Source organism: Tympanuchus pallidicinctus, unplaced genomic scaffold (genome assembly GCF_026119805.1).
Source record: "Tympanuchus pallidicinctus isolate F22 unplaced genomic scaffold, pur_lepc_1.0 scaffold1, whole genome shotgun sequence".
NCBI lineage: Eukaryota > Metazoa > Chordata > Aves > Galliformes > Phasianidae > Tympanuchus > Tympanuchus pallidicinctus.
In genome coordinates this window covers 17,173,534-17,196,276 of record NW_026294618.1, presented here as the reverse complement: position 1 = coordinate 17,196,276, position 22,743 = coordinate 17,173,534, and the positions used below count along the sequence as shown (strand labels likewise).

Genomic DNA, 22,743 nt, shown 5'->3' with positions numbered 1-22,743 from the left:
GTGCTCACATCCACTGTTTGGTCTCCATGAATGTTCAGCAAGTGTCGATGAATGTTAATAGGTGCAACTTTTTCCACATGGAGAAATTCAATTCCACACCTGTTTCATTCTCACTTCCACATCAGACATCATTTTGTCAGACTGCCCCTCTGCTGCCATCAGTCACACAGCAACAAAACGTAACAATACTGTCGGGAAGGTTTAGCTTTTACTGCCATAACACCAACGTCCATCTCTGACACTGTGGGCCAACACAATAGAAGGTATCACCTCCAGAGCAACCCTAGCAAATGCATGTATATACACACACGTACATATGCAGAGATGTACACATGCATATATACGTACATATACAAGACCCAGAGAACAAAATTTTGTCAGTGTACTACCTCATCCCGTCAGGTGCAACTACCATGCAATTTTGGATGACACAAAACAAAATCTCTCCCATCTATTAGTAAATAGACTAACTAATTTCCTAGCTCCATCACAATTCACGTGACACTAAATACCTAAAAGCATGCAATTTTCCACGAATAAGGATATTAAAAGGAATGAGAACCATTAAGAAATCAAGCTTCAGCAGCTCCAGTGATCTATGCAGCCATTAACAAATTAAAAAAAAAACCCTGTGACTTCTAACTTAAGCACTACTGTCAGTAATATTCAGATGCCTTACAAAATAGTTAAGACAATATAGCACGTTTCCCTTTCCTTCATAGATACATAAAAAATAACACTTGTTGAGTAGCAGTATTTACTCTCTAATTCAAGCGCACATCAGTCATTCCACTCATCTCAACATTGACTAGAAAAAATGAAGTCAAATGCTTGACAACCTGGAACTTCTCCAGATCTCCCAGTTCCACCTCAGATAAAATGGCCAATTATCTTCTTTGGGACATCTGAGAGGAGGATACTACTGTCAGAATGCTAAGGCTTATTAATAAACATCTTCATGTTACATCATTGATCTCTTATCAAATCATCCAACCAACTTCACCTCCTCAACAATTTTGCACCATTAATATATACTTCTGTACAAAAACAAACAAACAATAATTTATTTCATAAGAAGGAAATAAAAGAACACAAAGGATAAAAATTTAGTATCATTTCTTCTGAAGTCTGTCTTTATGGTGAATTCAGAAACCTATGAGACCGCTCGAAAACAATGACAGCAGCACTTGAGTAAGATGAAGGAAAAAAGCAGTTTATCATCAATTAAATATTGATCTGATTGTAAAACAAACAGCATAGATGAAATAGATGCATTTTTTTTTCTCCCCTGAAGTTGGTTATACATTTAGTACTTTGAGCTAGAAATAAGCACAGTTCAAAGTTCAACTCTGAAGCAATAGCAGTTCAAACTGTCACTGCTACATTAGTCCTTTTCCTCCAACTGCAACAGTCTTCAGTCCCAGTATGTCACAACTTTTGTTTACTAGCGCCTTCCCTTGCTAGTCTGTCAGCTTCCTCATTTCCTTGGAAACCAGCATGACCAGGAATATGCATCTGTTAGGACAAAAGTAAGGAGTGTTAGGCATGAAAGAAATCCAAAAAAAGAGCACATACATGAAACTTGAGCACATAATGCCCTTCTATTCATAGCATAGTAGCAGCTTCTTAGAAGAACTCATATTAAGTCCTTACGTGTTCTTCCCAGTAATGATTGTAAACTCTCATTAAAGATCAAGAACTGGATTGCCAGATTGCAAAAACCATCTTTATAAGAAGTGGTGAGCTAAGGAGCACCTAATCTAGCCTTTAAAAAAAAGGCAGAAAACAGCACTAACACTTAGTTACTAACACAGAAGTCCTACCTTCAGATGAAAGAGAAAACCTCTCTGACATTCAGTCAACTTTTCCCAGAAAGCTACACCATCAAAACCAATAGCTGTGTAACACCTCACTTAAGTATCTGTTTTTTTCAATTTTTTACATTAAAGACCCTCATGTGCTCAGTTTTCTTGGAAAAAAATACTAAGGTACTGAAAACCAGAGTTAAGTTGATTTGGGGTTACAATCTTAGTTTTCCTGGTTTAAAGGCAGACGTACGATTAAGTTACACAGAAGAGCCAGTATCTTAAAAGCTTTGATAAGCAACTCTAGCAGTTACAACTCAAGAAGACACTATTATGTTCCAAGCTTACATTTTCAGAAATTGAAATAATTATTAGGCAGTTTCTAAGTAGTAACAAGAAACAATAAAAAACAAACATGCATTTTAACAAACAAATAGTGGTTACAAGAGACTTGCTTACACTGAAGTGATAATTTCACTTGCTTTAAATAAAACAAGCAGATTCACTGTATTTATAGATGTATAGCTTTATATCCTATACAATTCATTGCTATGGTCCTAGTTAGTAAGAATTTACACGAGTATTTAGGATGTCATAAGGAAGAAGAAATGAGGTGCTCACCCACTGAATTTCTATGCCTTTTGATAGACTATCAAGTTTTTGAAAATCTTCTTTATTTATCACGCTTCCTCCTGAACTTGTTCTCCAGCCATTCGTTTTCCAGTTCTCAACCCAGCTCGTAATACCTATGCAAAGGGAGTATTATCATAAAAGTTTCACAAGTCTTTCAACGCATTCCATACAAAGTCTCAGGCAAAAACATCATAGAAAATATTCTTATTTGGTCTTCAGGATTATGTTTTCTCATTATTACTTGAAATACCAACAGTGTTTTCCTGGACAGGTATTTAAAGATTACAGCTTTACATACACATTCCACGCATAATTTTGACATGAACTTCAACAAACTGAAGCTAAAGATTTCCTTGATTGTACAATAAACTAGAACAAATTTGTTTTGTCTGAAGACGTAAACACACAGAGGAGAAACACATGACCACATATTTTAAGATTTCTGTTGGCTAAACAGAACACTTCAGAGAAGGAACACATAAGCAGATTTCTAGAGAACAAAATGTAACATTCTGGCCATCCATATGTGGAAAGGAGGGAAACCTCAAATATAGCTCACATTTGTGTACATATAGTTTCTCCAACCCAAGAAGTCAAAACAAACCAAAATGAAACTGCAAAGTCACTACACACCAACTTCTGAGTACTATCTTGAAGACTTCCTTAACAGAAGGCCCACAAACAACATTTTTTTCTAGACTGTATGTGCCATACTGGGTACATTAAGACAAAAATCATTTACTTCTGCCATTCTTCACTGTTACAAGCAATGGTCTCTAACTGTATCGCATGCAGACAGAAGGTAATCCTTACAGTATTCTGCAAGTTTTTCACCAAGCAGTCTTGAGAATTGAATTTTGTTATATGTTCTCTTCTTTATGTAAGAAGTCTCCACAAACCCCAGTATGTTATATGTGCTTTATGTAATCAGGAACTCTAAAATAATCAACTTACCATTAATAGTGAACTTGCTGTCAGTGTAGATAATTAGTTTCTTGATATTTTGACTCTTTGCTTGCTCAATTGCTTTGCAGGCTGCCTTAAGAACATTTCAACAGAATCACAGTTCAGTACAGTATTTTGAACATGTAACTAAAATACCAGCAAAGTACCTGATGCTAATACAGAAGAACTACAAAGAATATTAATGTAATCTCTCCATCAGTAAGTACAAAGATGTTTTAGAACAGAGATGAATCATAAAGACAGAGAGCAACTTAAGTTTCCCACATGTTAAATAAAGTAAAATCTGTTGTTCAGTTCTCCAGTGCAGGAGCAGCACTCTGCCCAGTTGCTCAGCTCTCCAAGGCTCTTAACAGCACATCAGCTTCCAGCCATCTTCTCCATAATTTTGGAGAGCAAAGATTCATATCATCTCCAAATGCTTGGAACTGTTTCCAATCATTCTGTAGTGGTGCCACAAAACAGAATAATTAGAGACAAGTGGCATAGTCTCAAATTTGTGCTGAAAAGCTCTCCAGCAGCAAGTCTGACTTATGACATACCACCATCGCTTCTGCTTGGTTCTGAACTGGTACTGAAAGGGATTTCTTGCTATTTTTTAAGCAGGTCAGCTTCTCACCTAATTTTACCTCCAAAGACACAGTGCAGGGAAGCTGCAGTACCAGAATTGAGATTAGATGAGAAGGAAAACTAAATCTGCTGTTAAGACTTATTTCTAAAGTAACAAAAATTACTCCTGGAATTATTTATTATGTATAATCAAAGAAAGATGATATTCTGACCCTATCACAGTAAGAAGGCAATCATCCTCTTGATCTTTCCCTGAAGTCTAAGACATAGACATTAAAAATACAAAGTTTTGAGAATGGAGCTTTCCTAATGCAAGGCAATTTTAAATATCTGTGCTTGACCTCATGACATTCGGGAATTCTCGAGATATTGCCTATTTGAGAGCAACAAAGAACAATAAAACCTAAAGAAAACAATTTGTCTGAAGTCACAACTGGTATTTTGTGTACTTCTCTCACAGCTCCATACTTGGCTTCTGAAGTCCAGAGCTGAAATATTCGAGTATAATAATGCTTTCTACATGTGGAAGCATTTTAGGACATTTGCTACTTACGTGTATTTCAGCTCTTTGATTCGTTTGCCGTCCAGGAAGTCTTTCACTGATATTTCTACATCCAAAGAACAAACAGTAGTTACTCAAAATTATCACTACACGATACATTATGATTTAGAATCACAAATAAAACAGAGATCATCTTCTTTTTATAAAGAAGGATGAATGGAGACTCAAGGTCTAACTTCCACCCACACAGCACCCTGCATATCTGGACCCGCCATTAACATGCAGCTACTTTTACTGCCTTTTGTACACACATACAACTATTTTAACTTCCCGCACTCCTTGAATCCGCTTCAGCAACTTAAAATTATTATTTTCAATCGTTTCTTTCCCACATCCTTACCTTCTAGAAAATTTTATTTCTATTTTTCCTTAGTAAGTCATTACTCTAATAGCACTGTCATTAACATGAGTTTCAACAGCATGGCTTCACATTCAAAAAGAGGCCGCATGGTGAAGCACACCCAAAACAAACATCAGCATATCTATCTAAGAAAAGAACCCAGTGAATTACTTACAAGGGGTGGCCTGGTCCCCAGTAAACACCAATTCCAGCGCGTGCCCTGTTACGTCCATTACCTGAACAACAACCATCTGTATAAACAACTGCAAATTCACCTACAAAAGAATTAGCAAAAGCAGAAATTCAAGGATTCCTTCACAAACATAGGCTCTTCAAATAGAATGAAACACCTGCTAATAGATTAATGTCTGAACTTCCTTCCCTGGGCAGTCCTTCAAAACGCCATCATCTAGAGATATCACTGATTTAATTAGTAATGCATAATACCAGAAGCCCCACTGCAATACCACCCTCCCACTGCTTCCAAACCAGTAAGGCTCACAAAGTATCTGTGTGCTAAGTTTCATAATCTCACTATAAGTTTTGCCCTCCTCAGTCAGTGTTAAAACTTGCCAGCTAAATCTGCACTTAAATCAAGTTTGTAATCTAGATACATGTAAAACCACAAATACAGTGAACAAATCAAGCCATATCTTGATAGCAGTTAAAGTCAATTAATGTCACACAGAAAGATAATATGAAAAACACACATCATGGCTCAGATTTCAATTTTAAAAAGATAGGTTGCACTTGGCCTGGTGTTGTCATACACAAACCTCCCTAAAAGCTTTCTAATAATTACACTGTTTTATACAAAGAGAAAGAACTCAAAAGAATTAATGGAGTAACTGAAGAACTTACCCATATATGAAAACTTATCTTCACCAACTATTGGTGTCGAGTGCCCTTCATCGTGTTTTGCACGCTTTACAGTATGTTCTTCATTTGTAGACTGTTCATATGGCCTTTTGCATGCATTGCAGCACAAGACATCTGCCTCCAGCTCCTCCCTCTGGCTAGCATTTTCCTGCGTTACAGTTGAAGCACCATGTGTCTCTTCTAAAAACACAAAATAAGAAAGTTCACCTACGCACAAAAGGTCAAGTTTTATTCAAAATAAATCCTAGAAGTAACATGTAGATGGTGAAAGCTTTTGAAGGTAAGAGAAACAACCACTGGACTTGATGGTCCTTACGGGTCCCTTCCAACTGGGGATTTCTATGATGCTCTGTGGCACCTGAGGACGTGGTGCACTGAGCGCAGTGGGGATGAGCAGACAGTTGGACTAAGTGATCTCAGAGATCTCTTCCAACCTCAGTCGTTCTGTGATAAAGACAAGAGTTTTGCTTTCGTTGATTAGTAACGCTTGTCCATTAAGCTAACCCTGAAAAATAATTATGGGGGGAAAAAAAAAAACAAGTACACCAGTTACCTTAGCTCAAAGCACAAACACACACAACAGCCCTTAAATACAGACAAGACACAAGCAAATCCACACACTTATGGAAATGCTTCTTTCTTGCATAGACCCCTGGTGGTGTTGGGATTCCTGCACCAGCAGCCGAGGGGAAGCGGCACCTCGCATGTGGCCCTGCGAGCCTCCTTCCCTGCCTCCGAGAACACTCTACCTGCGGGCACGGACTGCTGCCCACCCGGAGGTCCGGCGCCCACGAAGGCCCAAGCTTCCTTCTCGGTGGCGAACTTCTTGAAGCTGGCGGAAGGGAACCTGTTCACCTGCTGCTGGCATTCCGCCCTGCAACACAGCGGGCGGGGAGTGAGGCCGGCCCGGTGCGCTTCCCGGAGCATCTCCGGCAGCGAAACCGCGCTCGAACCTTACCAGGTGCGGTAGACACCCGTCTGCCGGCCCTTGCGCACCGCGTAGAACATACCGCCGCCCTTGGAGACAAAACAGGAGTGGCTGAGGAGCGCGACGAGCCACCGCAACATAGCGCAGCCCCGCCGCCATCCGCACCCCCTCCCCGCCCCACGGCCCCTGCCCCGGGCGGGCTGCACACCCGCCGCCGTTGGGCACTGCGCAGGCGTCACAGCCGGCCTCACATGCGCCGTAGCGGTTGCACCCGCGCCCCCATTCTGCGCATGCGAGAAGGGAGAGAGAGGGAGCGCCTTGCTACGGACCGCGAGTGGGGTCAAAATTATTGGGAAGTGGGGCGTGGAATATTGCGGGGGAGGAGACTGTGCAGAAAGCGAAAGGGGATCTCACAATGTCCATAAATATCTGAGGGAGGGTGCAAAGGGGACAGAGCTAGACTCGTTTCACAGGTGCCCAGAGTCAGGACAAGAGGCAGTGAATGCAGATTGGAGCACAGGAGGTCTCGTCTGAACACCGGGAGCACTTCTGTGTTGTGCTGATGGCAGAGCAGCAGCGCGGTCTGCCAAGAGGCTGCGGGGTCTCCTTGCAGATCTTCAGAAGCTGCCTGGACCTGATGGTGGGTGCCCTGCTGTGTGTCCCTCCTGGAGCAGGGGTTAGGTCCGATTGTCCCAGAGGGCCCTGCCAACCTCTGCTGATTCTGTGGTGTGTGGTCTGTGATTCTGTGGTGACACAAGTGTCTGCTTGGAAAGTGGTGTTTGCAGCACTGGAGATATTTTTGCCTATGCAGCTTGAGAGAATCACACCATCTTTCTGCTTGATTAAATCATTGCATTGGACCCTTCCTCCAAAAGTAAGAGCTTGGTAGCATGCTCTGATTGTAAGTAAAACTCCATGCAGTTGTGTGAAGGTTCAGAGCCCCAGCTAGAAAACAAACAAACAAACAAAAACAATAAAAGCTCACTGGTGCTTCCTTGCCTACCTAAATGGTGATCTTGGTTCTGTGAGGAGCTCCAGTAGACTCTTCATATTTAACAAGCCATTAAACTTAATAGAGGACCACCCAGGAATGAACATACCCTCAAACTTGTTGCAAAATCCCCATTTACCCTTCTTATCTTGAAAAGAATTACTAAAAGATGATGCCAACTTCTATATATATAGGTCACTCCAAAAATAATGCCTCCTACTTACTTCCATGAAAACTACAACAGATACAAATAGAACAATAACTCTATTTGATAAATTCTCATCTACAAAACACTCATTTTCAACATAGTCATCACCACTGACTATGCATTTTCACCAGCAATGAACAAAACCTGCATGCTACGCTTGTAAAAATCTGCGTGGCCAGAACATATGGCCTGTTTTTCAGATCACTATCATCATTGCTGAAATGCACCACCCTCTGCCTCACTGTGCTCATATGCAGCATTTGATTTCCATAAATGTTCAGCAAGCATCAGCAAGTGTCTGTGGTTACAACTTTTACTACGTGGAGGAATGGAGGAATTCCACACTTTTGCTTCATACACACTTCCACATCAGGTACCGTTTGGTCAGACTGCCCCTCTACTGCCATCTGTTGCACGGCAACAAAATGGGCAGAATGTTGTCAGGCAGGTTCAACCTTTACTATCATACCACCAACATCTGCTTCTGCCTCATAATAAAACACGAGGCATTACTTTCAGAGCAGCCCTGTTATTTGATACTTATAAGAGCTGAAGATCGTTAAACTGGTTCACTCAGCACATCCTTCTATTAAATCAAGGGCCCACATTCCATCTGAACTGTATACAGAGATAGCCTCTGCAATAATGAGAACCGCCTTGTCCAATTAGAAAGCTGGCACACTGAGCATCAGTTGCATCCCTTGACGGCACAATATATTGGACTCAACTGCTTTGACAAATCCACTGTATGTCAGCAGGGAAGAGATGTCCCATCCTCTCTCCAGCTCCATGACCTTTTGTGCTGGCCAGCTTGACTTGAAATGTGACGGCTCACTGCACAGAGGGAATATGGTGTCAGAAAAGAACTTGCAGCTGTGCATGTCCCCCTCATTGAGGCTTCTAGAGAAGCAGAGCTGCCTGCAGCTGCCCAGAGCCCTGTACCACACAGTGCTCAGCCACAACCTGCTGTCTCGTGTCTTCATGTCAAGCAGCGTCATGTACTGTGAGAAGATCTGATGCATCATTTGACAGATGTTGTAGGAATATGAAAACAATTTAGTCAGAGTATCAAAATACACTTACAGCATTTTTCTTTCTTCTTCCAACAAAAATACAAAAATACATGAGACTATGAGACTTTATTTTATTCTTACTTACAGAATGCTTACTTATGATTTTCTAAGATCAAGATTATTTCCATGAATTATTTCTGAAAGATTTCCACTGAGACTTCCAGGTTTTTTTGCTACCTCTTGTTTGTGATATTTTTATTTTATTGCTCTTGGATAGCTTTTTTTTTTTTTTTTTAAATGATGTATTTTTATACCAGATGTATTTCTTATTCCTTACAAGTTTACACATTCATGTAGCTTGTAGTCTTCTTTGGGCAGGACATAATGAAAGAGCAGCCAGCAGTAAATGACAGGGAAAGAAAAGACCTTCTATGACACTCATCTGTTTGGCTGAACAGATAGATTCATGCATCCAGTTTGCAGTCAAGGACTGAACAGTAGCTCTTCTGCTGTCATGGCTAACAACCGGAGTTGAGATTCAAACAAAAATAAATAACTCTGAAGTCCTCTTAGGACCATACAAATTACCTTCATTGCTTTTTCTCCCATTTGGTATAATCAGCTAGTTCTACCGTTAGCTCTGCTGCATTGTGGCAGTAGGACAGCTGGACCTCTTTCCTCATGTGGCAGCTGGCATTTTAACAGTGCTGCCTATTGCTAGATAAGTCAACCAAAATTTGTTTGATTAATTCATTTATTAGCATATTTTCTTGGCAGCCACTTCTGTATTTATAACAGAGTCTGTAGGAAAAAAAAAAAGAACAAATACATGTATACAAAAATACACACACCGCTAAGTAGGAGTGTGTCTGTATGACATTTTTTACTGAAACTTACTGTAAATGACAGTTAGCTTGTCCCACCTTAATGAATAAATTGTATATATTAATTAAACATTTTAATGTTATTTGATAAATATTTTAGCTTGAAACATACTTACATACTTAAATTCAAAAAAATATTTCACTACAGAAGCTTTTAAAGCAAATTTGATGTGATCTGAATCAAGGAAGCATCTTCTATTTTAAACTAAGCTCTTAGGTAGGTAGGTGACTGAGTAATCAATTCATCTAGTACACTTTACAAGAGTAAGTTATATGCCATATCATTACATTCATTAAAAAATAAAAAAGAAATTGAGGTATTGTTTTTATTACTGTTTCTGAACTGAGAGCTTGCAGAAAAAGAAACTGCCCATGCTTTCATGTAAAACTACATCAATGCAGCTGAGAAGCAGTAATCTCCCAGCATCACAACTCCAGGGATCCCTACAGAAACAAGCTACCAATGAGCATTGAAAATTTGGCATGGTTACACAAGCCTCTTTCAGTAAAGTGAACTATATTCAGTTTTGTTTCTGATTTTAGAGTTTGCTATGACCTTGAGCAATCTTGCCTCCTATCTCTACTTCTTGTTTAATATATTCAGTCATTTTTTGCATAGCATAGTAAAACCCTGTCCTCTTGCTTTTTGAATCCTTTTGTAATACACCTAATTCATTCTTTCCACTTCTTCTCCCTGCCCATTCTGAGTCTGCATGACATGGAAACCACATTAATTAGTGGGTGACAGAAAGGAAACAACTCTTTGCCTCTTGTTCTCTCATTTCTCATGTGTAGCATCCTGGTCTGTTTAGTAGCACTAACATGATGGAAACATGAATATGTAGAAAGTCACACTGCTCCTTTATTTCTTCATTAGCACTTTGAATAGTCCAGTTTTGATCCACCTGCATACTATCTACTCTTGTAAAGGATTTCTCAGTATAATCTGAATGCTGAGACTATCACTTGCTATCTTTCTTTTTCTACTCTTCAGTCAGATCCTTGTCACTGCTGTTTAGAGAATTTCATATCTCTACAAATACTAATCCTGAACGTGAGTATGAGTTGGGCAGTTTTTCCCATTCTGTGAATTCACGCAAGGAATAAAGAGTGCAAGGAAAAATAGTAGCTGAGCAATCTGATTTTCTGACTATTGTAAGTTTAGTAAAAAAGCTTACTAATGTTAGAAAATATGATAGGCTGTCTTCTGCAGATGCTTTGGATGATCAGAGCGGGGGGATTCTTGGTAATGTTTTGTTTACAACAGGAGCTCATCACTCCACTACCAGAATTTACATAATAGATAATATAGTGATATTGAATGTGATATTATAAGTTAAAATTGTCTGTTGTTAGGATTACTCATGGAATCTGAGCATTGAACCAGTGCTCTGACCCACACTCCTGTGAGTCACACACCTACCTCAGTGTGGGACTTTTCTTTAGTAGTGAACCTGTCTAAATTTGCCAACAGGAACTGTTGTGAGTGGGATCATACCTGGGCTACTCAGGTCCCATAATGCAAGCTCTCAACTTCATTTTACGTGCACAGCAGGCACTTTCTCATGAATCAACATGCAAGTCAAGAGCGGACTGCAGTTTGTGTGAGACAGACCCTTCTCAAGCAGATGTTGCAGAACTGTGCTAAGAGATAACTCTAGATCAGATGTCCTGTCCTTTTAGGTGACTTGCCAGACATTAACTGGGAATATCACACAGCTCAGACAACCAGGTCCAGGAGATTCCTAAAATTTCCTGATACAGGTAAAAAGGCAGCCAACTAGGAAGGGCGTACTCCTAGATTTGTTGCTTGTAAGCATCGAATGTCTTGTGGATGAAGTGGTGACCGATGGCTTTATTTCATGGCCATCTTGACCATGAAATAGTCCAGCCTAAAATGTATGGTGATGAGTGGAAGACTGTCACCACAACTTCAACCCTGCTTTTGGGGAAAGCAGACTTCAGGCTGCTCAGGGAACTAGTTAGCAAGGTCCCTAGGGAAACTGTTTTTAAAGGCATTGGGATTCAGGAGTGATGGTCATTTTTTAAGTAATACCTGTTAAAAGCATAATAGCAGGCAATTTCAAAAAATCAGAACTCGTGCAGGTGGTCCAAAAGGCTGGCTTGGCTGAGGAGGAATCTTGTTCTGGAGCTTAGGTAGGAAAAGAATGTGTATGCCCACAGGAAGCAAAGTCAGGTGACATGGGAAGACCACAGAGATGCTGTTTGCTGTTGTGGGGAGAAAAGCCAGCTGATACCACGGGAAGGTCAAGCTGGGTGTTAGGAAAGGGTTCATCACCAGAGAGGATGATGTACATGGAATAGGCTCCTGGGGGCAGTGGGCACAGCCCCGAGCCTGTTTAAAGAGCATTTAGGCACCGCTTTCAGACACAGGGTTAGAATTTTTGGTGGTCCTCTGTGGAGACAGGAGGTGGACTCAGTGATGCTTGTCTCAGGGTATTCTGCTGTTCTGTTTTTAACAACCTGCAACTGAAACGTAATAGTGCTGCCTTTGTGTTAATATGATATATAAAAGTGCTTTCAGAGATGAGAGAATATATAGCCCAGGACTCATATCCTGAGATAGCACTTCAGAACACAGCAGACAACTCACACGTTATTCCTATTCTTGGGAGAGACCCAGCAAGGATATCCTCTCTCGGCTGAAGGCTGAGCATCACTTAGGTTGTGGATGCCCCATCCCTGGAGGTGTTCAAGGCCAGACTGGATGGGGCCCTGGGCCGCCTGGTCTAGTATTAAATGTGGAGGTTGGTGGCCCTGCATGTGGCACAGGGGTTGGAGATTCATGATTCATGATCCTTCCAACCCGTGCCATTCTATGATTCTGTTATCACGGGTGAAGGGGGAAAGACAAAGCAGAAGAGGCTTTCCTTCCTTTTCTTCCGAGCTTTCAACATGGAGAAACCCTATGAGACAAGCGGGAAAGACCTGCCTCGTATGCTGCTACCGCAGGGCGCAGGTCGCCCAACCGCCTCCACCGCCGCGCACGCGCAGTACCAACGCTCCTTCACCTCCTCTCTGTCCAGCAGCTGGTGATGAGCACATCCGTGGGCGCCATGCCAGTACTTGGAGAGCCCTCTGCGGCGTCATGGAGCCGGAAACCACCCAGGCTCCGCAAAGAGCGAAACGATCCGCTCTGCCCTACTTCCTGCTTCGGCTTCAGCCTGAGGTGGGCGGGGCGAACGCTTTCCCGGGCCGCGATCTGAGGCGCTCTCGCGAGAGCTCTCCCTCTTCCTAGGCCGGCGCTGAGCGAGGTAGGTGCTCGGGCCTCTCTCGGGCCTGGGTGCCGGCGGTTCTTTTTACCTTTCTGCTGCGGCAATACTGCGCCGGCTGCCGAGTGGCGCGTCTAGAGGCTCCGTCGGAAGAGGATGTTTCCGATTGCCGCCTGCTTGAGGCCCGATGATCGCGGGGCTCCCGGATCTGGGGGAAGGGAATTGGCGGGGTTCTCCGCCTCCCTTGCCCTGGTCGCGCCCTGAAGGAGGCCGCGGCGGTGGAGCGGCAGGCCGCAGGGCTGGAGCGGGGGGCTGGGCCGAGGTGCGGATTCTCGGTGCCGGGAAGGACGCCTTGCTCGGCGGCACGTGGACTCCGTAAGCGGCCGGCCCGCTGCTGGGACCTTGCTGGAGCGTAGAGCACGCGCGAGGTGCCGTGATGGGCCAGTCCCTTCTTACCTGTCCGGTTTTGGCCTTACGGCGGTCAGCTTACCCTGGAGTGTTGTGCGGGATTTGCGTGGTCTCTGAGGTTGTTCTTGGTTTCATTTTAAAGCGTGTGACTGAAATCCAGTACGTTACTGTACTTGTAGCAGAGGATACGTTCCCAGTGGCAATTGAGACGTTCTTTTGCATTGCAGAAAGGCCATGTTCAGCTCAAGTGCAAAGATTGTGAAGCCTAATGGTGAAAAGCCGGATGAGTTCGAGTCTGGTATATCCCAGGTATGTGCATTTTCCTTCTGTTGTTCAGTAACCTAGTGCAGATGGTTGAGTTGGTGCTTTGACAGCTTTCTAAAACTTCAGCTTGAATGCTGATGCTGTCTAAATGCATTTCTTCTCTTACTACCCTGACTGGTAGTCTGCCTTGTGTTCCTTAAACCATGGGATACTGTAGAATGGCTTAGGTTGAAGGGGACTTTAAAGCCCACCCAGTTCCACCCCCCTGCCATTGGCAGGGTTGCCATCACTAGATAATGTTTCCCACCAGTTGATGTTTTTTGCATCTGTCAGCATGGCCTGTAGTGAAAGAATGTTTGATTTAGAAAATATATACAGTTCCTCTGTGTCACTGTGGACACACTTTATTCTCAAGGATTATTTATGAACTGAACTGATTGGATTTTTCTGCAACTTTGTTTTTTCTAGGCTCTCCTGGAGTTGGAGATGAACTCTGACTTAAAGGCTCAGCTGCGAGAGTTGAACATCACAGCAGCTAAGGTAGGCCAGATGTTCTTGGCAGAGAATCTTGGCTTGCTGTCTGTGTTAATTTTTACTGATGTTATCGTGCTTGTTGAATGGTGCTTTTTATTGTATGTGGCCTATAGTGGTTGTACTGTGTGCTGTTGTAGTGTATTTCACATATTTGCTATTTACACAGAGGATCTATTATAAATAGCTTCTTGTTGAGGAGTTTGTTTGAGAAGTCACTAGAACATGAATGACAGTTTGATGTTTTAAGTAAGCGTGTTTAGACTAAGTAATTTTATGTTGTATCTCTGCAACCTGGACTTGAGATCTAAACTGGCTTTTTTGTGTGGATATCTGCTTAGTAGGTATGTTTGACATATCTTATGTTGGTCGGGAGCATAAACAGTAACAGTTCTGGTAAATGCTGCTTTAGACAACAAACAGTAAATCAGAGGTGGATCAGTGTAGTAGACTGACTTAATGATGTGGGTAGGTTTTAAGGTTTAGTTTGTAGAGCCAACTGAATCCTAAGAGTAGGAAGAAAATCTATAGAATTTGTCAGGCAAGGAGACTGGATGGGACTTCTGAAGCTGATTGCTATATTGCTGTAGTTAGGCAGTCTGCCCACTGACATATGTAGGTACAAAGGCAGAAAGATCATAGTTGAGAGGGTGAGAATGCAGGGGTCAGCTTGGTATATGAGTTCACTTCCTTGAAGGGGCCATCAGAAGAGCTGTTCTGCTGCTGAAGTACAGTGGTTCGTACTGTCTGTAGTGAGTTTTTGAACAATGTTTTAATTTACCAAGCTTATTCTAGCTACATGGTCTTACTTATGGAGACAATTTGTGGGATCTGAATTAGCTTATGTGGGAGCATAGCTGGTGAAACACAACTCAGCTTTCTACTCTGTTGGAGAATGAGCGTGTGTGTGTCCTGTGGTTAGGCTCATGCCTTGTAAACTTCTACAATTTCCTTACCTTTTGGACAACTGCTGAAGAAAATAACAAGAATAATAATCTGTGTAGATATGATGCAAGCCTGTTTATTGGAGGTGAAGAGGAAGTGTTTTGAGTAGTGAGTTGAATAGTGCCAAGTGCAAGCCTTGGCAAATAGTGGATAGAAGGTGTCTGCCATGAAGTAGTTACTCAAAAGCCAACAGTTATTGCTGTAATCTTTGCCTGCTTTAGAAGCAAATCTTGAAACTTGGTATCAGCATGTGAGTAGCATTTCAGATGTGATGGTAAGCATTCAGTATGGTTAAGATTCTCACTTATGAGTCTCATCTTGTTTTGCTGTAATGCGTATTCTTTCAAGTGTTCTGACAGAGGTTTTCTCTGTTTAATTCTTACTCTTTAATGTATTAAAATAGGTACCTCCTGGTGCTCTTTTCTTAGAAAATTATAAGCAAGATTATCAAATGTCTGCATTCAGGGTATTCATGATCAAAGTGAATGTTTCTTCTCAATCCCTAGGTGATGTTTAGTTTCTGCTTCTGTTTCAGGAAATTGAAGTAGGTGGTGGCAGGAAAGCCATCATTATCTTCGTACCAGTTCCTCAGCTGAAATCTTTCCAGAAGATTCAAGTGCGGCTAGTTCGAGAGCTGGAGAAGAAATTCAGTGGAAAGCACGTGGTGTTCATTGCTCAGGTAAAAACACTTGGAGGGCACGGGAGTGTCTTGGAGGGGTCCCTAGAGGTGATGTAGTTCAGTCTCCTGCACGAAGCAGGACTGTTACCAGTGTTAGGTCACGTCAGCCCTGGTTTTGTCTAGTGGAGTCTTGAAAACATTCAGAAACTGAGATTCCAGAGTGTCTCTGTATAATCTCTTGTAATGTTCCACTACCCTGCTTGTTTTGTCCATTCAAGATAACAGCAATACAGTGTGTATTTTTTTGTACCAGCAGGAAATGTAGTGTAGTTCCTCTGTGAATGTAAACTGAAATGATTACTGCTAACAGCCAGGCCATGTAAACTTTTTTTGTGAAATGCAAAGTTTTCTTTCAAATCAATGGTTTTGAACATGACACAACAGTAGGGATGATAGTATCACCCCATAAATACAGTCATGAAGAAGCTGTACTGTGTTGGTGGAAAATACTGCAAGTGTTTTCAAGTGCATCTGAAACCTCAGGGTTTAAAATACCTACTCTTGATATTTTGAAGATAGTAAAAGTTATTTTCTACTTCCCTAACCTAAGCTGTTATAAATATCTGTAGGTTCTGCTCTTAGATCAGAATACTTTTAAATCAGAGGACTATATAATATATCTCATAATTCATACTGGTGCTTCTGTCTAAGGTGTCTTCTATGTTTATGTGGGATTTAGGTAGCATTTAGTTGGAAGCAGGAGGAGTAACCTCAGTCTAGGAGAAACCTCAGTTTCTATTCCCTGGGTAAAAAATAGAATCACAGAATCATAGGCGTTGGAAGGAATTTCTAGAAATCATCCAGTCCAATCCCCCAGCTGAGGCAGGTGCCTTAGTGTAGGGTGCAGCATGTTTCGATTACTAGTGTTTTGTAGTAAGCTACCCTTGCTGTATTCGTGGAAGGTGGGGATAATGAAATATGAATCTTTTATTTCAGAGCACTAAAATAATTTCTCACTTTTTGATGAGAAATAATGTAATACCAGTATTTCAGCAAGCAATTTCTAAGTGTAGCCTTGGGCATACCTAAGTGTCCTTTTTTTTTTGGTGATTTGTGCATCTGTTTCTTGTATTAAAAAACAAACAAACAAAATACAGCATGGTAGTGTGAATGCTACATACTATGAAGTTGCATCCTTTTTTATTATTATTATTTTTTTTATGTATTTTTTTTAAACAGAGAAGGATTCTGCCCAAGCCAACGAGAAAAAGCCGCACAAAAAACAAGCAAAAACGTCCCAGGAGGTAAGTAAATTAGATGAATGCAGAATGTCAGCCTTTAATCAGAGCTTGGTAGCTCATTCAATTAACGTCCAATTGAATTTATTTATTTATTTATTTTTTGAGAAATGACTTCAATGATTGGGTGGTCTCATCCTTTTTCTTACTGCTTAATAGTGCTGAAGTAGTATTTGCCACTTCACTACTAAAGGGTACAATGAATAGGCAGTCTTTGGGAAGTGTATTGAGGTTTTTTTCTAAGAAATGCATGTGTATTTCTCAGTAAAACTCTAGCCAGTTTGTAGCTAGCAGAAGTGGCTTCAGAAAGTGACTTAAGTGACCTGTCCAGCTGCTTCTGTTAGCACAGCACGCTGACAAGAATTTTTATGATTTTTTTAAAATTGTATGAAGAGTTGCATTGCATGATAGACTGTACAAAAGGCAGGGCTGTCATGCTGAAGAGATGCAGTGAGTGGCGGAGTGGCTGGAGCGGGGTGCAAGTAATTCTCCCTGGATGTGAGTTCAACAGCAGTAGTATAGTGACGTGTTAAAGGGCGTCTCTGCTTGTTTGGTCTCCCTGAGGTACTGCTAGATACACAATGCTAGTGTGTCAGTGTCTTGTCTGTGCTGTTTTGAATCTTACTTTGCCAGCATGTAGCCTGGGTAGCATGATCCTGTAACTTCTTTCAGTCTTCTTTCAGTTTCAGGTGTTATGCTTGTGTCCTGCCTAAATAGTGTTTTGAGATTTTCAAAGATTTTAAAGTTGCCATTTCATATTAACTTACCTACCTGCAGTCCCATCCTTGCAAGACTTTGCCTCTGTTACAACTTGAGTTGCACCACTGCTAGAGAAGTTCTGTCTGTGTACCCAGTCAGCATACTGCTGTACTTAGCAAGAGGGAAAGAGAGTGTGCAGATGCTGTCCTTTTGTAGCCTGATGCTAGGTCAGACTAATAGGGTAGTAAAACTATATGATACGAGTATTACAAATTACAGAAACTTGATGGATGTATGTCTTCTCATATCTATGCTAATTTTTGGAAGCTTGAAATGCAGTTGCAGATATAGTCTTTGCTGTTAGCAATATTACCTTGAAACCACAGATAGGAAAGCTTGTAATTTTATTAGTTGTCTACTCATAACCAAAATGACCTGGATTTATTTTTCTAGTTTTGCCTCACTTTCAGACAGTTCAAGGGCAAGAACGCAAGTGTAGTCCATATTTTGTGAGCAAAGGCTAAGCTTGCCAACTAGACTTTTCCCGTAATATGCTGTAGACCATTTTGCATTAGAAAGATGGAGAAAGCAGTGCTTTCGAAACTGTCTCTCTTATGAATGTATTCTGTGTAGTTTATATGCTTGCACACTTAAACTCTTCTGGTGATTGTCTGGCAAAATTGCAGATGGGACAACTTAGTTCCGAAGTACAGAAAATATTCCTTAAATGTGTAGAGTTAGATGGCTTCAGTGTTGTTTGACAGAGCAATATATGATCTCATAGGTCAAAAACCTGTCTACTTACTTTTTTCCTCATGCTGTTGTTAAGATCTACACAGCCTGCAGAAGTTTAGCTTTTATTTTTTCCTATGACCTGTGAAGAGGTGGAATTGTCACCATTGCAGTATTTACCAAACAAACAAAAAAGCACTTCACTGTTTCAGGGGAGGCATAGTAGGGGAGGTTGAAGCCTTGTCTGACTAGAAAATGTAGCAGATGAGGTAATTTGGCCAGAGGACATATTTTAATGATACAAATGTGGCATTTCAGCCGTACGCTTACTGCAGTGCACGACGCCATTCTTGAAGATCTGGTCTTCCCAAGTGAAATTGTGGGCAAGAGAATCCGTGTAAAACTGGATGGCAGCAGACTCATAAAAGTCCATTTGGACAAAGCACAACAGAATAATGTTGAACACAAGGTAAACAAATTTACATTGCTGTCAGATGGGGTGGCATTCTGATTTGGCTAACTTAAAGTAAAAGGCTGCTATAGGGATAGTGGCAATGGAGAGTTTGTGTTTGGCACTAGAATAAGATGCTACAGATTTGGCAAGATGGTTTTCAACTGATGGTCTAGCTCAGCTTGCCAAAACCTGATTGCAAAGTAGCTGTATTGGTTTCCTCATGAGGGGATTTGTTTCAGTGGAGAATCCAGTTTTGATCTTAGATTTGTTTTGTACAACCTGAAGCTCCCAGTCACTTTGCTTTTTTATTTTTATTTTTTTGTTTTTCTGTGGGAACACATTTAGGGTAACTTAACTGTATGGATCTCCATTGCTTCCAAATCAAGGAGATTATAAATATTTATAGAGAATTTTGTCTTCTGTGCAAATGCTCAATAACTTTCATCTGAAAATAGAAATAGAGAGAAAATAATCAGCCTGTGAATTCACTTCACTGTGATGGTACAGTGGGGAAAAAATGTATCTAAACTGTTAACATTGATTTTTATCTTTCTATACAGTGTATATAAACAAGATTGTCTGTCTTCACAGGTGGAAACATTTTCTGGTGTCTACAAGAAGCTCACAGGCAAAGATGTGGTGTTTGAGTTTCCAGAATTCCAGCTGTAAAGTACAAAAGATGGCTGAATAAACAACTATTCATATAACGGAGTAATCTCATTTGAAGTTCCAGTTCCATGAACCTAGGTGGGAATTAACTGGTTCATGGGACTTCACTACTTTCTGCATGAGTGGAATTGTGTACCAAAGTACTAAGTTGCCAGTGTTTTCCCATGGCCTTCTTAGGTTATTGACACTGTCAAAGCACTGCTGTGGAGGAGAGAGTCTAGTCTGCACAGAGAATCAGTTTAGAAAAACATAATGAAAAATGTCAGTTATTGCTTTTTTGGAGAGAATGTGAAGACTTACCTTAGAGAAGTTGTACTCTTGAATTGTCCACATAAGACTGTCAGTTGGAGACTCATGTTCCTGATGTTAGTAGTGTTCTACAAAGCAGGTGTTGACCTTTGAAACATGAAGCAATTATATACCTGAAAAATGGGTCTGATATTTTGGGAAATGCTTGGGAAGGCAGAGATTGAATTCGAAGTAACCTCCATGCTTATTAAGTGACAGAACTATCATACTGGCTCTTATCTAAAAACAATTCTTGAGGCTTCCTGTTCCCAAAAGAATAAAATGGGAAGACATTTTCATTACTGAGGGATTAGCCATCTTTCTGGATGCACATTACAGTTGTATAGTAGTTGATCTTGCTCTAAGAAGTCATGAATTTTTGTTTCCATGTATTAGAAAGTATGTGTATTAGTACTGGAGTAACTTAGGTAGCCAGGCCATCTCTAATAACTTAAAGCAGGGATAGATGGGCCATGGTGAAGAAATGACTTCTGGAATGGTATCTCTTCATGGCATTCTACCATAATTCCAGATATCCTTGGCCATATGGGAAGGAGAAGTGGGGGAGGACTAGCTGTATGATAGCAGCTGTGACATGCTCCAAAAGCCATGCATAGTTGACATCTGTACCTGTGTCTGGAAACACCTGCAGCACCATTATTTCCAGCTCATGGCAGAACAGCTCTTTGGACTTGTGTGTAAATGTTCTAAGCAATTTATATTAATTTAGTGCTTAACCCTGCTGAACTGACTATTCTGCTACTTAGGAGGAAGTGGATAATATAATAAAAGGCACCTCATTACAGAGATGGCCTAATAGATGGAGAGATAAATAGGTAACGGACCATATACCAGAAGCTCGTAATAGCTTGCATCTATCCCTAGAGAGTAAATTGAAGCAAGTGCCACTTACTGAGAGTATTTGTACCTTTACATCCTTTTCTCGTTTACTGTAGTTTTGTTGGCTTCCTACCTTACAGCTCTTTTCAAGAATGAAGCTATTTGAGTTGTGCTTAGTAGTTAGTTTAGAACTTAGCGAGTTCTGTTTAGTAGCATAGGCAGATAGTAGTAGGTGGCTGTTTTTGATGCAGACAATACAAAGAGGATGAAGCACATATGTATTCCCTGTTGTAATCAGTAGCTAGTTTAGAGCTACTTACTGAGAAGGCTTGATTTTGCACAAAAACAAGCTGTAATTTTAAGAAATTTACTTATTTTAAGGCCTTTTTCTCTCTCCTTCTGTCTCTGGCGTATATTCTTGAATTCTGTCTGTTTGGGTAGATTAATTCAGAAGATTGTATGGCAAAAGGTATGATAGAATTCAGATTTTCATCAGTAAAATGGGCATTAGTTAGGTTGATGACATGGGGTTTGGGGAAGAAATCTATTCTCAAGTGAGACGTGTTACTAAAATTTCTTCTGCAGCAGTCAGAGGTGATATCCTGTGCAAATAGTTACTTGCTAGCATGGGTTGGAAGAAGCAGTTAAGGGACTATGGAGACTTAGCAGATGTTAGCTGCGTTTAGGTAGACATTGCTGAGCCTACTGAGGCTGTGTAACATCTGCAAGTAGAGGTAGTTATCAGACTGCAATCTTCAGTAGGCAGTATTTCTTTTTTCCATGGTGAAATAGGTTTGCTCTCTTAGTAATGAAAATGTCAGTAGCAGTTCTAGTTTTGATGCTCTGGGGGGCTTGTTGTGGAAATCAAGTAAACTGAACACAAAGATTGCAAATGTTTGCAGGCATTGCCAGCAGGCAGTGGAATTTTTTTCTTGGCTGTCATAGTAAGCCCTTTGAACTACATGAAATGCAGAGGCCCATGATGGTCCTATAAGCAAATTGTTTGAAATGGTAACACATAAAACAATGTTTTTTATATAAACTAAGCTACAAGTAAAGATGAGTGTTTGTAGCATAAAAATACCAGGCTGCATGCTCAGCAAAAGACTTTTGTCCTAGTTTACCTTCATTCATGGACTCCCTTGTGTCTTAGTGTCAGTGATACAGTCAGACAACTCCCTTTCTCCCTTGACAAGTGCATCAAATGAATGCCTGCAATCTGGAAAGTCAGTAGATGCCATCTGGTCAGGTGCTAATGAGGCTGATGGAATACTGATGTCAAATGTTACCTTAACCTAAAGGAGCCTCCAAATGAGATGATGCTAGACTTTCCCTGTACCTTTCATGTGCTGTCACATTTGAACTCTGAAAGCATGATTCCTCAGGAGTTAATTATTGGTTCTTGTGAAAAAGTGATGAGGCATTCTGTATGAAGGCCTGTGCAGCAATTGTATGTAGACAGTGTCAATGTGGAGAGACAGATTGCATACTAATAAGTATAGAAAAACAGATTCTTGCCTGGAGTAGCCCAATCAAGCAAAATGAGAAACAAAGATGTTGTGCTATTAGGTGTTCTTAACTCTTGAACCTGATAAGACTTTCCATTTGAATTTTGCTGATGTCCTCAAATATTTTTATCTGTAAGGAAAGTTTCTCCTGGTTGATATCCATTGGAATAGGTGTATAGATGTGTTACTGGTCTAGTGTGGACTGTGCTTGAAGTGCTTGACTTGTCTTATTGATGTGTTACTTTAATGCATGATAGCACATCTTATAAGCCCCTCTTGAATGTAAGTAGGGGTATCTGGCAAGTGGGACACCTACAGCTCAGTCAGGTGCTCAGATCCCCATTCAGCCTGACCTTAGGTGTCTCCAGTTGTGCGGCATCCACCATTGCTCTGGGCAACCTGTGCCAGTGTATTGCAAACAGTACCGCCCACACAGTGCCTCACTGCCCTTGTAAAACAAACAAACAAAAAAAACCCCT

At 41.0% G+C, this 22,743-nt stretch overlaps 2 protein-coding genes across 2 annotated transcripts; one reads left to right on the top strand and one right to left on the bottom strand.

Moving 5' to 3' along the window:
* Positions 1–1,099: 1,099 nt before the first annotated feature.
* Positions 1,100–6,854, bottom strand: RNASEH1 (ribonuclease H1). The gene is made up of 8 exons (XM_052672462.1): positions 6,711–6,854; positions 6,502–6,626; positions 5,735–5,932; positions 5,049–5,148; positions 4,525–4,579; positions 3,393–3,477; positions 2,427–2,551; positions 1,100–1,515 (listed from the first exon to the last, which is right to left on the bottom strand). The coding sequence occupies exons 1-8, from the start codon at positions 6,818–6,820 to the stop codon at positions 1,429–1,431; spliced, it is 885 nt and encodes a 294-aa protein (XP_052528422.1). The 5' UTR covers positions 6,821–6,854; the 3' UTR covers positions 1,100–1,428.
* Positions 6,855–12,994: 6,140 nt separating this feature from the next.
* Positions 12,995–19,666, top strand: RPS7 (ribosomal protein S7). Its single transcript, XM_052672506.1, has 7 exons — positions 12,995–13,051; positions 13,645–13,726; positions 14,150–14,221; positions 15,693–15,836; positions 17,016–17,080; positions 18,824–18,974; positions 19,551–19,666. The coding sequence occupies exons 2-7, from the start codon at positions 13,652–13,654 to the stop codon at positions 19,626–19,628; spliced, it is 585 nt and encodes a 194-aa protein (XP_052528466.1). The 5' UTR covers positions 12,995–13,051; positions 13,645–13,651; the 3' UTR covers positions 19,629–19,666.
* Positions 19,667–22,743: the final 3,077 nt, after the last annotated feature.